The sequence below is a fragment of the Adelges cooleyi genome, unplaced genomic scaffold (genome assembly GCF_023614345.1).
Source record: "Adelges cooleyi isolate 19-005CV unplaced genomic scaffold, UGA_ACOO_1.1 ACOO_flye_CR_arks_rails_tigmint_CR_PRNA_574, whole genome shotgun sequence".
NCBI lineage: Eukaryota > Metazoa > Arthropoda > Insecta > Hemiptera > Adelgidae > Adelges > Adelges cooleyi.
Genome location: NW_026096268.1, coordinates 3,520,792 through 3,536,352, shown reverse-complemented (window position 1 = coordinate 3,536,352; position 15,561 = coordinate 3,520,792). Strand labels below are relative to the sequence as shown.

General features: G+C 28.6%; 1 protein-coding gene across 4 annotated transcripts; it reads right to left on the bottom strand.

The window, feature by feature from the left end:
• Positions 1–933: 933 nt before the first annotated feature.
• Positions 934–15,417, bottom strand: LOC126843628 (acyl-CoA Delta-9 desaturase-like). 4 transcript variants are annotated; one of them, XM_050581267.1, is made up of 7 exons: positions 15,324–15,417; positions 15,074–15,263; positions 8,041–8,235; positions 7,835–7,965; positions 1,890–2,095; positions 1,633–1,818; positions 934–1,402 (listed from the first exon to the last, which is right to left on the bottom strand). In XM_050581267.1, the coding sequence occupies exons 3-7, from the start codon at positions 8,222–8,224 to the stop codon at positions 1,066–1,068; spliced, it is 1,044 nt and encodes a 347-aa protein (XP_050437224.1). In that variant the 5' UTR covers positions 8,225–8,235; positions 15,074–15,263; positions 15,324–15,417; the 3' UTR covers positions 934–1,065. The 4 variants fall into 4 exon arrangements, with proteins under 4 accessions (XP_050437224.1, XP_050437223.1, XP_050437226.1 ...); XM_050581266.1 differs by having other exon boundaries at positions 15,074–15,394; XM_050581269.1 differs by lacking the exons at positions 15,074–15,263; positions 15,324–15,417 and adding an exon at positions 9,860–10,026.
• Positions 15,418–15,561: the final 144 nt, after the last annotated feature.

Genomic DNA, 15,561 nt, shown 5'->3' with positions numbered 1-15,561 from the left:
AACTTTAGTATTCATTATTTTTCTAGTATTACCATATTTTATTTGAACAGTTTTTAATTTTTATTGCGGTTTTTACCATCAATTTTTGTTTTTAAAATGGCAGCTCAAATATTCAATTATATTAACAAAATAATGTCTAGTCATAAAAACCGTGACACAATCTGACCTAATCACAGGCTAGGTGTAATTATTTTAAATTTTTAATTCAAATAGTAATGCATAATATTATCTTTGATTCGTCTAGTCGTTTTTTAAAGTAAAAAATTCTCATTTTATTAAAAAAAATCACTGTATCTAATTATTGTGTAAGCAATTCAAAATGTTTGCGTGTAGTGTAAGTTTTAAATAACTTACACTTAGTCAAATATTAAAAAATCCTTTTTAAATAATATTTTGTGAAGTTATTTGATTACCTATAATTTTTTTTTTAAATTGATTAAAGTAATTTTAACAATATTTTCATAAGAGACATTTATTTTTATTGATGTAAAGTTTGATATACTAATAACATCCATTGTTATTTTATTATAATCAGTCCTATAAAACAAAAACTCAAAATGAAATTTAGGCACATTGTCATAGCGATAGAATTTCAAATACATTTTATAGGACTTATTTTTAAATAACTGACAAAGAAGAAATTTATACTAGTCAAATCAATTAACTTATAAAATGATTTTTTTTTAACCTGACAGCAATAAAATTATCAATAATAATAAGATAATCTTTGGTATGCAAACATTATACTTTAGTTTTTCAAAATACAACAAGACCTGTCAATGTTGAAAATAAACAAAATATTTAAAAAAAACAAGTCTTGTTTTACAGAGTATGTGATGTATATTTATATCAAGCTGTATAACTGATGTTTGTCGAATAATTATAAAAACACAATTCTAAAACCCAATAACAATAGTAATAATAAAAATAATACATCATATTAACAAATAAACTTTAATGGTAGAGTAAACTTAATATTTACAAATACATAACACATGCTTACAGAGTAGCACACACAATTTAGTAAAAGGATAAAAAAAACGTCCAAAATTAGGTTTAAACAACTCATCCTTGCTTGTTAATTATCGTTGCTGCTTCGCGGTCTGACTGTGGTAAGTCGTTGTCGTCCCAACCCCAAGGCAAGTTAGTCTGTTCGTCTTTGACATTGTCACTTTTTCCGGTACGTTCGACGCGCTTGCGTATGCAGTCTGCCGACACGGTTTTCAGGTCATAAGCCCAGCCAATTTTCGAAAAGAAGTCTATGAATGCCGTCGTCATGTTTAACTTGTAGTCGCCCAACTCTGCTGCTTTGTAGTCCCACGGAAACACATGATGATAGTTGTGCCAACCTTCTCCTAGCGTTAGAATGGCCACAGTCAAGTTTTCGGCTGGATTGATGAACCTGATACACAAGAATAACGATTTAGCCAATAGTTATCGATGAAGCCTAGTATACAATGTCTATCTGCTTTTATTTAATTTAAATAACCAGTTTTTGTTTAACAAATTTAAGTCATAATATTTTTTTAATTGTCTCCTCCCGATTTAAAGACTTGGACGTTCAAAAAGCAACTTTAAATAGCATCAAATCACTTAAATGACACTTAACAGACATTCCAAAAAAAAACTAACTTATCATAAGGACGTCCACCCCACATGTGTGCTGCACTGTTGACCAACCATGTGACATTCAGCGAAAGAGTATACCGGAACATTGTGGCCACAAACCACGAATTGGCCCAACTTTCACCCCAACAGTAAACTGGTAACAACGTAGGCAATATGAAACACATCAGCAGCATCAGGGACTTGTAGTACCTGCAACAGAGTACAATAGATGGTAATATTAAAAATATCAATAACTTTTGTTGATAGTTTTGAAATAGTACCTTTTTTGAAAAGCCACTAATGGATCGGCTAGCAAGTCACTCATGTCGATTCCACGTCCCTTTTCCATTATGTCAGGATGTTTGCGACATAACAACCAGCCGACGTGCGAAAAGAAAAACCCTCTTTTGGCATTATGTGGATCCGCATCGGTTTCACTGTATTTGTGATGTAATCGATGATCGCGAGCCCATTCGTACACGTGATTCTGTGATAAAGTTTATCAAATTAAACAAACATTACAAGTAAATTTTCATTTTTTTTTTTTTTACAAATGTTCACAGTTTAGTTTTGTTTTTACTTTTATTATAATTTATATGACTTAAATATAATAATAATTTAATAATATTATTCTAGTGCTCAAGGTGATAAATTAAGTTTTGAGTATAACGATGACACTACAAATGCAAATGTGGAAACTACGATAGCTAGGATTCTTAATAAATTTCATTTAAACTACTTAGAATACTGAATATTAGTAAATTAAATTCTATTTTTATTATACTCTTACTATATTTTTAGATCTACTATTTTAACATTTGTATTAACTTAAAAACAAACTAAGTATGTTCATTTTGATAATGATTTTATTAAGGGGCCTCTACACTAGCATTTTTAAGGCGCATTGTATAGGCAATTTTCACTATAATTTAACATTAAGCTAAAATTTTTAAAAATACTTGTTTACTTTTAGTTAAAAATTGCAGTTTTTTACATTAAAATAATTAATTAACTAAAAATAATTTAAAAACTGTGCCACAGTCGATGCTTTGATAATGTTGTTAAGAATTAAAATGTTTATTTTAAAACTTAAATCGGAGTATTTTTAGGAGCCGTACTTTTAAAGTAGAACGACTTGTTTTCTACCAAAAATAAGCAGGTGTTCAACTGTAAATTTGTATACATGCACACTGTGAACAAGCTATGTACAGGGTGTTCCAGCATGAAAAGTAAGTAATAGGTGATTGGACATCTGGGGGACCCCAAATAAGCACCCTTTTTAGTCCCTTACGGCCCCTAACTCAAAAAATGATAAGAGACCAGAAATAAATGATAAGTGATAAAAAAAAATGCTAAGACATAATTGATAAGAGATAAATTATGATAGATAGGCATAGACCTATAAAGAAATCTTTATAGGTCTATGGAGATAGGTGCTAAATGGTAAGAGATTAGACATAAATAATTAGAAATAAAAGATAAGATATTAGTGGTAAGAGACTAGAGGTAAGAAATAAATGATAAGATAAGTGATAAGAGCAGTTAGGGGCTGAAAAAACTGAAAATGATGTGACCCCTCTTTTAAGGTGAGCTTTTTGCACTGAATAACATGGAATATTTTTTTGTTTTTTTAGGTCATTCTTTTTTTACTTAACTGTTGAAACATTTAATTGTTTTACTTATCGAAAAAATAAAAACAGGGGGCTTATTTGGGGGTCCCACCAAATACCTACCCTGTATAGTAATTTCGATATCATCAATAACATACATATTATTAATTATTATTATGTTTAACTGAAATCACAAACGGTCATTACCTATTAAGTAAAATAATTATAATTTTATAAGTTAACGTCCATAATGTACAATGTCAGTTTTACTGAATGAAGAAATGAACAATTAATACATTAGCCAAATAAACAGAGCTTTGTAAAATACGGATTTTCAACATTTCTATCCCAAACCCTAAAAAAAACGTTTAGTTGAGAAGTAGGTTTATATTTTCAAAATAGATTTTGGTATTAGGCATTGGGTTTGGGTATTTTTTTTCCATCGCAAACATGTCAATTTAACAAGTTGTTTATACACTTTTAAGATAAGAGAAAATCAGCTGATAAGAGTTAAGAACAGTAATAGGTGCATTTCGATAAAGACATGCGCATAGTTTATAATTTTAGAAGTACTTCAGAAGTTTTTTAGCTCACTAAATGAATAATATAAAGGAAGGAGATTATGTGGCATAGACGTTTAGCATTCCTTGTTTTTTTTTTTACTGTACTAAAATAATTCTTTTCACCTTCTACTCTACTAGTCGAGCATTTACTGAATAATATACTAGAGTAACGTGTCAAGTGCGTGGACGTGACCCAATAAAACGTATGATTATGCCAACTACTGTTATTAATAATAAAAATTATTATAATAAAGCAGATTTGACCACGTATAAATAATAAAACTAAAAACAAAAACGTCAATATAAATAAGCAAAACGAAACACGCTTCATACACGAGTGTAGCCTTGACATTAGCACCACTGATATTTTATTGACACTAATCATTCAATTTCGCATAAACACAAATACACGGAGAAAAACATACTTAATATTTAGAACTCATATCCACATTCTTTGTGACTTATCATTTTTTTTTACACAATGATAACACTTTTCCCCGACATCGGAACATCTAGAATAAAGTAATTAACATTTGTTTTACATTGTATTAAATTATATTTCACTCATAAATAATAGATTTAACGGATATAACAAAAATATTGGTCTTAATATGCTTGTTATTTAAACAAAACGTGAATATTTAGGTTCTTGTTAATTATTATTATGACAAGAGGTAAAGGTAAAAACAATATAATTTAACTGAAACAGTTTTTATAAGTGCCCCATTATAAATGTTATAATCTTTTAATGACTAATTTGTTTTATTAATTCTTATTTTGTTGAACAGGTTAGCTGAAATATCAACCTGTTGATAACCAAACCCACTCGTCGGGAGTACTTTTTGACACTTGATTTTTTAATATGTTTACGCAGAATTTTGTGTTTGTACAAATTATTTAACCAATATTATTACTGTACTAACAATAAGGAAAATTAAATTTATTTCATTATGTATACTAAGTATAAACTAAAATTGATCGGGAGATTTAAAATCAAAACAACACTAAAATATTCACACTGCTCCTAACATTAAATCTACTTGAATTAACACACACACCACACAGTTATACAGGGTGATTCTTTTGTCATGGGCTACTCAATATCTCGTAGGGTTTACTAAAAAATGAATTATTTTTTTCATATTGTTTTATACATAGTGATCGCAGTTTTTCACAATTTTTTGGGTTTTTACCCACCTCTCAACTTAGTTTTTTCGATAGCGACTTTTGAATTATATATGCATATATTTCATTGAATATGCAAACACAATAACGAATAACGCGATTAGTGAAAATCAGTAAAAATACAACAAGTTCGTGTAATATATTTTAATTACTTTTTATGTACATGAATTATTATCTCGATTGTACTTTTACCACGTTGTTGGGCTGTTAAATAGGCCAGAAACAATATTAATTATACTTGCCAAGTTTTATAGGGGTCGAGGTTGCAATTGTTTGTGTGCTAACAATACAAAAACGTTGACATTCAAAAAAAAAAAAATTTCAAGTAGATTATATTTTATGCAATAACTCATTACTCAAGTGCAGGTCCTCCAATCATTTGTGCTGTTTTCGTTATTCTGTCAAATCGTTTTTTAAAATGGCGATTTTGTGGTTAAGTGGTAAATAACCGTTACAGGTTGTTAAATTGGTAGGCCGGACGAATAAAATTCGAGAAAAAAAACATGAAAACTTATTTTCGACAAAGTTACGTTTTACTCTTACTGTAAATTAATGAAATATTATTTATACATTAGCATAGTAATGTCTTACTAAATGTTTGTTTCATCTAAATTTTTTTTTATTTTTTTATACATAATTAGGCCTGTTTAACACGAGCCACTGTGTGTTGCCACAGAAAAGAAATAGTGGCGCCACCGATAAGAATACGCTGTTTTTAATTGATGATGTCGCGCCACAATAACGTGTTTTTGGGATCCTCACTAGAAATCTTGCCACAATTTGTGGCTTCACATTTGAAAAATACAAGTTCCCATTCCAATAATTGTCTCAATTACTAGGAAAACCGTTTTAGTCATAAATTAATAATAAGCAATGTTGCAGTATCGATTATAGTTGTTGTACGAATTTAATATTTATAATTCTTGGAAACAATATGGACCAATGGACGAAGAAAACAATATAAGTAATTGAGCAATATTATGACTATAATCAATGACGTCTTATAGATTTTCAAGTTAAAAATAAAGATGTGTATTATTTCTGCATTATTGAATAATTTTGTTTTTTGTTAATTCGAACATCATAATAATAATAATTGTAATCGAAATTCGCTATTTAATTATTTAATCGTATAGGAAGAACAAAACGAGCAAATGGGCACAGAAAAATGCAAATCGTGGAGTAAAAAATGCTAAATGTCCTTTCAGCCTTATCATTGTTTAGAGTTAAATATATTTTAAATTAACAAAAAAAATAAGTATTACTATACTATAAAATTAATAATGTTTGTAGTAAATTAATTTTTATGTTAGTAATTATAAGTATTGCTATACTATTATATGGTTTTCAATTGAACAATCGATAATATTTAGTCTCATGTAAGATCATTTTTATTTTATACCTACTTATTTTGGTAATTTTATTTTCAAATCTGAAAAAATGTATAATTTCAGTTTTTTTATTTATAATAATAAATAAAACATGTCAAAATATATCAAATATCATATCAAATTTTACATGTTTTAAAAAAGAAAATGAAATTATATATTTTTTTCAGTTTTGAAAAAACTTATTATTACTAAAAAAAAAAAAAAAATATAAATAAATCTGGGCCCATTCCCGTTATTAGACGAAAGGATTTGATTTGAGTCTCTGATTTTATGATAAAAATGTCTAATTACAAAACTAGTCGAAATCGATTTTTCGTGAAAAATAACTTAAAAAACCTCTATTAGGTATAGGTGTAAATATGGGTGATAAAAATTTCAAAAAATGTTGAGGTCGGGCTGATGACCGCGTGGTTTGACTCAGAATTCTCCATATGTCTATATAAATATAGGTATGTATAGATATATAAGCAACCTGAGAACTCGAATGCGTATGAGCACATTAATTAGATAACAGTTTTATATTAGCAAATATGTCGTTCCTTTCAGGCTAAAGCTTTGAGTGTGCATAAAGAATTGATTAAATATAATAAAATAAACCTATAATTTTATTAAGCACCATATTACTTAATACAGTGGCAAGCGTGGGTAATTATAGGTCGGGGAGACATCGAATAAGAAATTGGCGCTGAGGTTAGGTTAAAATAAAAATAAGTGTTGGTTTTACTTTTTAATTCATATTTTCTTTTGTAAACATAGGTGTATGCTCTTTTTTAATATCTACAAATAAGAAATACCGGTAGAATGGAAAAAGGTAGTAATATGTTCAATCCGTAAGAAAGAGAATAAGTGAGCAGCGAAATAGTAAGAACTATCGCGGAAGAGGTCTCCGAAGTAAGGCATACAAAGATTTGTTCAAAATACATCCTATCAAGGTTTAAGACAAAAACAGAAAAACTATTGGTGATTATCAGGGTGGGTTTAGACCAGAAAGATCTAGGAGGAAACAGATATGTATTCTCAGATAGCTATTCCAAATAACACGGTAGTTCAACAAAGAGATACAAGTCCCCAAAAAACTACCCCATATTTAATATAATTTCTTCAAAATAAAAAATAGTACTATACACTTAACTAATTTCTAAAATAGTTGAATACTTTTTTTGGTGGGGAGGATTAGGGGTCAATAGGGAAAAATTTAAGAGGGTTTGGTAAAATCAAACTATTTCAAGCTAAAAATTAGGATTGTTAAATAGGTCATATTCAAACAAATCTCTCGCTAAAAAAATCAAATGTAATAACATTTTTCAATATTATGTTCTTAGTATACCAAGTCACCCCCTCCCTAAATATCCGCCAATAGATAGGACAACCCCCCCCCTTCCTTATACATATCACAGTCAATCGAAAAAGTTTGACACGATCAATGGTAATATTATAAGAATTAAAGATAGTAATACAATGTTTATTATATACGTACTTGGAACGCAATTGTGTTGAAAATGATAAGTATGAGGCGCAACGGCCATTTTGCTTTATATGCCCGGTGCGACCAAAGTCTGTGAGCCCCTGCAGTGATGCCAATCGAGGAGATTTGGTACATGAAAATCGCTGTAAAACCATTTTAAATTCGCACCAGGATCACGCGTTGTGTCAAAAAACTAAGTATATTGTAGTTATACTTACCAAATAGAGTGGTGGCGATTTTGGCCGAAGTAAATATTAGGAACACGCCGTACAGGGCTGCCACGTGAAGGTAGGCAAACAGTATTACATTGCGCCACACGACTTTCTGGTACGGTCGTCTTGGGATGTGCTGGCCGCCATTTTGACTATTCCCGTTGCTGTAATGAACATGCGCTTCACCCATGGTTTCAGTATCTAATGGTTTTAAGAAAAATAATAAAATATACGTATAAGTTTATCGATCATTTGATTTATTTGTAACAAAATATTTGCAATATTTATGAACACTTAACCACGGTATAAAGTTCGGTAAAGAGGTAAATGATAATACTAAAGTTTTTAACATTGATATTATGCTAAATTATGGCAATGACACAGCCAAGAACATATTAAAGCGAAGAAGGAAGATTATTGTTGGGTTTGGGTTTAAAACCAGGTATAATAACTTATTAATAAGTTGTAATAGCCTACATCTAATTAAACTGTGTATTAACAGGTACTAACTTGTAATACATTTTTAAAAAAACGAGTTTATTTCATAAATTTATGATTTTGAACTATAGTGGAGATATTATTTATAAAAAGATATATTTTACTGAAACTAGGAACTTGAAAAAAAAAGAAAAATTTTATATCCATAAGTAACGAAATAACTATTGATAAATATAAACCAGAAAGAAAAATTACTCAGATTTAGCATCAGAAGTCATATACAAGTTTAAAATTAAAAAGTGAGTACATCTATATAAAATAATAGCAAACAAAACAAATGGTATTATTTTTCCATTTATTTATTTATAAAATGCAAGCAAAAATAAAACAGCAGTATATATTGTGGGCATAATTTAATCAATACAAAATTACAATAACGTGACATTAGTAGCGCAATAAAAGATGTTTTATTATTTTCATTACATTAAATAGGTATAAAAAACATAACATTTTCTGTTTAAATTACTTTAATAAAAAATATTGATTATAGCTGCAACAAAATTGTAGATAATGCAAATAATATAATAAACATTCTATTTAATATACAATTAAATGAACCAGTCTGTTGTCTTGAACTAAAAAAAAAACTGGAAATCACACACCAATAATAAGTAATTACTAAGATTACTATTATTATAACAACGACAACATTGTTCAGAAATTTCCTCAGAAGATTATTTATTTTATTATAGAATGCAATAGATAACACTTTATGGTTTTAATCGAACCATGTAGTTTTTAATTCTTAACTGTAAAATATTTGACTTAAAATATCGAATGGCGTTTAACAGTGTATTACTCATAAGGAGACTTAAAATAAATAAATAACAAAATACATGAAAATGCATTTGTCGATGCAAAAACAAAGGATAGTGTGCAGTAATGTACATATAATTATCATACAAACATGATTTTGACACTAGTAGGAAAATAACGATTTAGAGTGGTGCACCATCGAACTTTTATGTTAACACGTTTAAAAACGTGTTGATCGTTCAATATAATATAATATATATTGTTATATTATCGATATTTTGAAAACATGTTTATACTATGGTACCTGGCCATCTGGGGAAAATTCACCGAAGTTTAGTTACTTACCTATAATTTTATTATTTGTTCACAAACCTATCACACTAAAGAACAATTATCAACGGCTAAAAAACAATAATTTTGGAGAATAAAAATAAACCTTCACGCAACACAGTTGTATAAACTTGATGTACACAAACAACAACTCTTATCAAATTACTATCAGGTTATAAAACGTGGACGTTTACTACTGTAAACCAAATAAAATCGAATGCCTTTTTTTAAGAATTATTACCAATTAACTAAACAGCGATAAGTATAGTTTGTGGGTTATGAGTTTAGTATGTAAAATTAAACAGACAGATATGGCGTTTAAAATTGTACAGCTGGACGACAATCACGAACAACGTATTTAAAAATTTAAACTGTTTAATGTAAAAAAAAAAAATTAATATAACTCGAAAACGATTATTGCCAATAACAATAATACGTAATAAAGTCTAAACGTTTTAGCAGATACAAGCCAAACTCGTACATTTTCAATTTGTTTTAAAACATATGAAAAATAAAAATGAATCCTGAACCAAAATGTGTAACGGTGTACAGAAATGTTATATTTGTACTTGCATGATTCATTAAAGTGTGCACCAGAGTGAACAGTGTACAGCTGCGATTGTTTTTTTAGTGCTACAGTAACAGTACCGAATACGTTAACAGGGAGTTGTACACAAATTTATTATTCTAATATCGAATAAGTAGAATAACCCGTTATTCACCGAATAATTTAAACCTTAAGTTTCATTAACTTATTAAATAAATACCTACATATATTAAATATTAATAATACAAAATTACAAATTGTTTACAATACATAGAGAAGAACTTTTCTAGTGTTGTAGCGTTTTAACATTAATGTTTTAAGGATGGGGGTCTACAGACTACATGGAAAAAGCGACATAAATTTATCTTAACCTTTTTCTCGACATCATAGATCAAGCGCTTCTATAAAGAGGGGAGGGGAGGGGAGGAAAATTAACATAAACATGACCATGAACATGGACACTAGTCGATGGTAGGGATGGCCCAAAAACATATTATCCTTGATTCAATGCTTTTCCATGAAGTGGAGAAAAGTTCAAATGTTTAAAGAAAATGTTAATACCTCTTAAATTTTAATAAACAAATAAAAAAATTATAATAATATTTACGAACTAAAATTTGGATTGTTTTAGAAAAAGAAAAATGTTACAACACAGGTGATGTTTTATTCTGTGTATTACACAATTTTGTAAGAAATTCTACCCAGAATACAACCAGAAACATCTTATCTCCAGCACGAGTTTTACAGCCAAAGGCTACATCTACTTAGTGCACATTTACTTAAATGACAAATAACCGTACACTTTTAGGTAAATATAGTTGTTTGCACACATTTTTAGGTAGACATAATATTTAAATATTAATTTAAATAATGGACTGTATTAAAGCATCAAAACATTCTACATATTAAATTCGTTTAAAACGCTTAATCATTTTGCTGACATAATTATAATATCATGGACATGCAGCTTAAAAAATGGTGAGCTTTTTTATACAAATATACAGAGAACTATTAATTAATAAATTAAAATAAGAGGTTTTTAAGTCGGAGTGTAGTGTACATTACTACATTAGCTTTGCAACTTTTTTTTTAGGTCTGCGGAGATACGCCATAAAAAAGTATATGGCTAACATTTTTACAAAATATAATATGGAGCTCATTACAGTATCGCGTCTACACCAAATTCGCTGATACCGTAAGATTTTATAGATTTAGACTCAGGGGTTCTTAAAAAAATTGTAAGTACAAAATCTTACTTTATTTTGGCGGAAAACTGAAACCCCCGGAGATCCCGGGCGATTATGATGGAAAAAAAGGTCTAACCCGAAATAAAAATATAAGATGCGCGCGATCCTATTCAGCAAAATTATTGTATCATGTGTGCAAACGAGTTTTCCCCACGACTAAAATACGGGTGATGGTAGCGTCATTTTAGACAAGAATAACTTCAGCAACACCAAAAATGTATTGTATCTATAATTTTGTTCAATAAAGCCGTTCTACATTAGCGCGTGTGTATAATTTCAGATGTTCGACGATTTATAAATAAATTAACATCGATTAAATTTACAATGCTAATGTGAAAGTTTTTAATATATTATCTAACCAATACATTTTGTAGATGGTTTAATGCTTAATAAAATGTATGATCAATTGTAACCGGCATAATGCAAATATTATATTTAATCGAATAAGATTGGAAACAAAATTGAAAAGAACACAACAATTAAGAAGGCGCCAAATTACCAATTTATTAAAGAGTCAATTAATAATTAGATAATTCATTATTAAGTATAGTACATTTTTGCAAAATCAGAAGTCAGGGGAGTTTGATAAAAGTTAATAGTAAATCATAAAAATTGTACACCATTTCAAGTATTATTTATAGATCAATTTTTATTATAGTCTCTCCTTTCATTACGACGGTAAGCTGAAAAAAGAATAGCATCGGTTTTGGTCAATTTAATTTAGACACAAAATCAATATCAAATCGTTTGGAAAACCAATAGTATGATTTTATTTACATATCCTAGACATTTTTCCACGTCCTTAATTAACTTACTCCGAACTATTTTAACTATGATATTTGAAAGAGAAAATTGTTTTAATTTTATTGCACATAGATATTGCACGTACATTATGTATTTATTGCTAAACCATTGGTTCTCAAACATTTAAATATTGGTTTTGAAGTGAAATTGAAATGGCTAAAAGGAAGAATAGTGTTATCAGTTATTGACTGGAAAGGTTTCCGGCACTGAGAAGGTTTATATTTAATAATGTGTTTCATTTATTTATGTGGTATACCGATACTTTTATTACTCGTACCGATTTACCCCTCCCCCACCTCCGCCAAAAAAACTAAAACACTTAATTTTTAGCTTTTTAAAATTCGGGTTGCTGACTCAAATTTTATTTTTTAATATACATATTAGACTACTATCCAGAATACCTTTTTTTTTTAATATTGTCAAACAGCAAAAAAATTTAATATTCAAAAAAATATAATCAAATTAGGATTTTAATAGTTTAATATACATTCTAATTTCTGTTTATGCATAGCAAATAGCAATCAAAAAATTTATGGACAGGCAACAATATATTTTAATGGGATAATTTACTTGCTGATGGTTAGATGTTTTTTTATTTTAAAAATATGAAATAAATTAACGTTTAATGGCAGCGTTATTTGCCAACTGGAGGAAAATCTTTGAATCTGCCGCTGATTAGAAAAAATGAAAACCCAATATATTTTTAAATGACCTATTGCATCAAAGTTATCATTTTAGGTATTACTAAGGATTTAATTTCATTTTTTAATTCATGTTTATCTATAAAAATATTATGACTATCAATATGATCATTTTACCAAGTTTAACTGTTGTCATGAATACATTTTTTTTATTTTAAACAAATATTTAAAAATTAAAATTTTCTTAGAATTATGCCTTTTGGAATGCGGCAGTCCAATAAAACAACTTGATTTTCTTTTAGTTTCGATAAGGATTTTATTAAAATATGTATAAATACATTCAAATAATATGAAAACCGTTTTATAGAACCAGTATACAAATTTGTACAGATTAAAATAAAATAGAATTTGGCTAGAATTAATTCTGAAACCATGTTGCTAATTCTTATAAAAACGCTAAAAACATTTAAAAAAAAGTCTAAAATTGTATGAAACCACTCAAACATAATCCTGATTACTAGATCAAAGTTGTATTTGTTACATATTATTTAATATAATTTGTTAAATTTAAAAACATTATTAACTTGCTGTGAAAGATACCGTTTGTTTAATTTGTTGTAAAAACATTTTTTATAAAAATTATTTTTAATCATAATAATCTTTGAGATATATCCACTAATGTAATCTTTTATTTGTTGTAAACAAGTAATGGAACATCAATATTACCATTTTAAGAACTATTATCCAAATAATAGAATTTTGTCTTATCAGTCAAAATAAAATTGGCTGACTCACTAATCATTGTGAATTAATTCACAATAATTATGTGGAACTCACTATATTATTTCTTAGATTATATCTATTTTTAAAGTTATTACATATAACTCAACATTCACATTATATAATTGATTAGGTATCATACTTTTTACAATTTTTATTAATGTACTATTATTGAATGAGTTATTTCAAAATAACTAAATTAAGTATTTGAACACTTAAGTACAGATCATGTATTTTATGAAAAATAAAATAAATTATATTATAAGATAACTTTTTAAGATGTTGCAAAAACTAATAATTTTGGTAAGTTCATAAAAATTTAAAAATTTAGAATATTTTTTCTTTTTTTTGTTACAATTATTCTTTTAGTTCATATAAATAAATATAAATATGTATATGCTTATGTATTGTATGAAATAATATACAATAGAAATTTAAAAATCAGTTGGATATCAAAATACCCTCTCTTTAAAATAAGAAAATGTAATAACTATATTTTTTAAAAAAATATTTAGTATAACACTTATAATTCAACGATCATACCTTTATGATCCAACTATCATATCTTTAAATATTTAAAATTCTAATGATTTGTTATAATCAAATTTGTACATTTTTTCTTTAAGATTTAAATATAAAAATATTTTTAATTTGAAAATTTTTTTTGTGAGTAAATTTGAAAACTGATATAAAAACAATTGCAAGAATAGTCGACAAATTACTCACTCATTGGTCAATTATGCTATAACCCCGACGTTTTGATACTGATCTTGATCGAATGATATAATAATTGTTATAAATTAACTACATAAATTATAACAAACATGACATAAATGGCAATTTTGTTTAAACCAGTAAACATAATTATTACAATGATAATTACCTACTTGCTACTTGTCCTGTAACAGGTTTTGACATATATGTTTTTCTTTTGAATGTAATAATTATTAAAGACTACATTTAAACCATATGTGGGTAACACCTGCATTAGCATATTATTTTACAACTACTTGGTCGGCTTTGAAATCCGCGCGAAATGAAAACCAGTTTCGTCGATTTAACTAATTGCGGAGTTTTTCGGAAACGGAAATTATTATCACTCTTACGCAGGATAACATAGATTATAGCTAGCTATCATCAAACATAATAGTTTGGTAATGGGCAGGGTGTCGTGAGTAAAACATATACCATTTTTGTACTAATCAAATAAAAATCATTTTCGAAAATTAAAAAAAAAAAATCGGGTTCGGTGTGATCAATCTGGCCTCCGTGTACTTCACTTGACGCCTAGGCGGTGAGGGTTTGGGGTTATGAATTAACATTGATTTTTTTTTAGATCATTTTTGCCATCTATCGAGTGATCTATCGAGGGGAAGGACTTGGGGGTATGCTGTTATAACACAAGCAAAACCGATTTTTTATTTATTCATACTTACAGTCCGCCGTTCAGGTACATCACACGAACAGGTTGCCGGTGACGGTCAAGGTTGACGCGACAAATTGTAATCAAAAAAACTAAAATGGATACGAGGTTCAACGGACGGCGGAAAAAATGAATTTCCGTCTCTCGCCGATCTACGCACACTCAAAACAATATGATACGCGTGACTATATTATTCAGCGTACCTGTATAGAAAAATCGTTAATAACTGAGAAAAAAAACGACACAATATTTTATCAGTGTACCTTATCGGGTTGTGCAAATCCGTCGGAAAACACCAAACAACCGCCCAGCACAACTGAACAACACTGCGCGATCACGCGGACGTAAATGGCGCTGTGCCGCTATGCCGCGACGGCCACCCGATCCTCCCCCCGCGACCCGCCGCAGTGAACAATAAATTATTGTCCAAATCTCCAGGGCCATATTGTTGCCCATTAGCAAGATAGGCACGTGCCTATGGCCCCAAATTAAATGGGCCTC

Coding starts and splice junctions, on each gene's coding strand:
- LOC126843628 (XM_050581267.1), bottom strand. CDS start 8,224: ATGGGTGAAGCGCATGTTCATTACAGCAACGGGAATAGTCAAAATGGC. Junction 1,819..1,889: donor TTAGTGGCTTTTCAAAAAAG/GTACTATTTCAA, acceptor ACTCTGTTGCAG/GTACTACAAGTCCCTGATGC. Junction 1,403..1,632: donor GGTGGACGTCCTTATGATAA/GTTAGTTTTTTT, acceptor CTTGTGTATCAG/GTTCATCAATCCAGCCGAAA.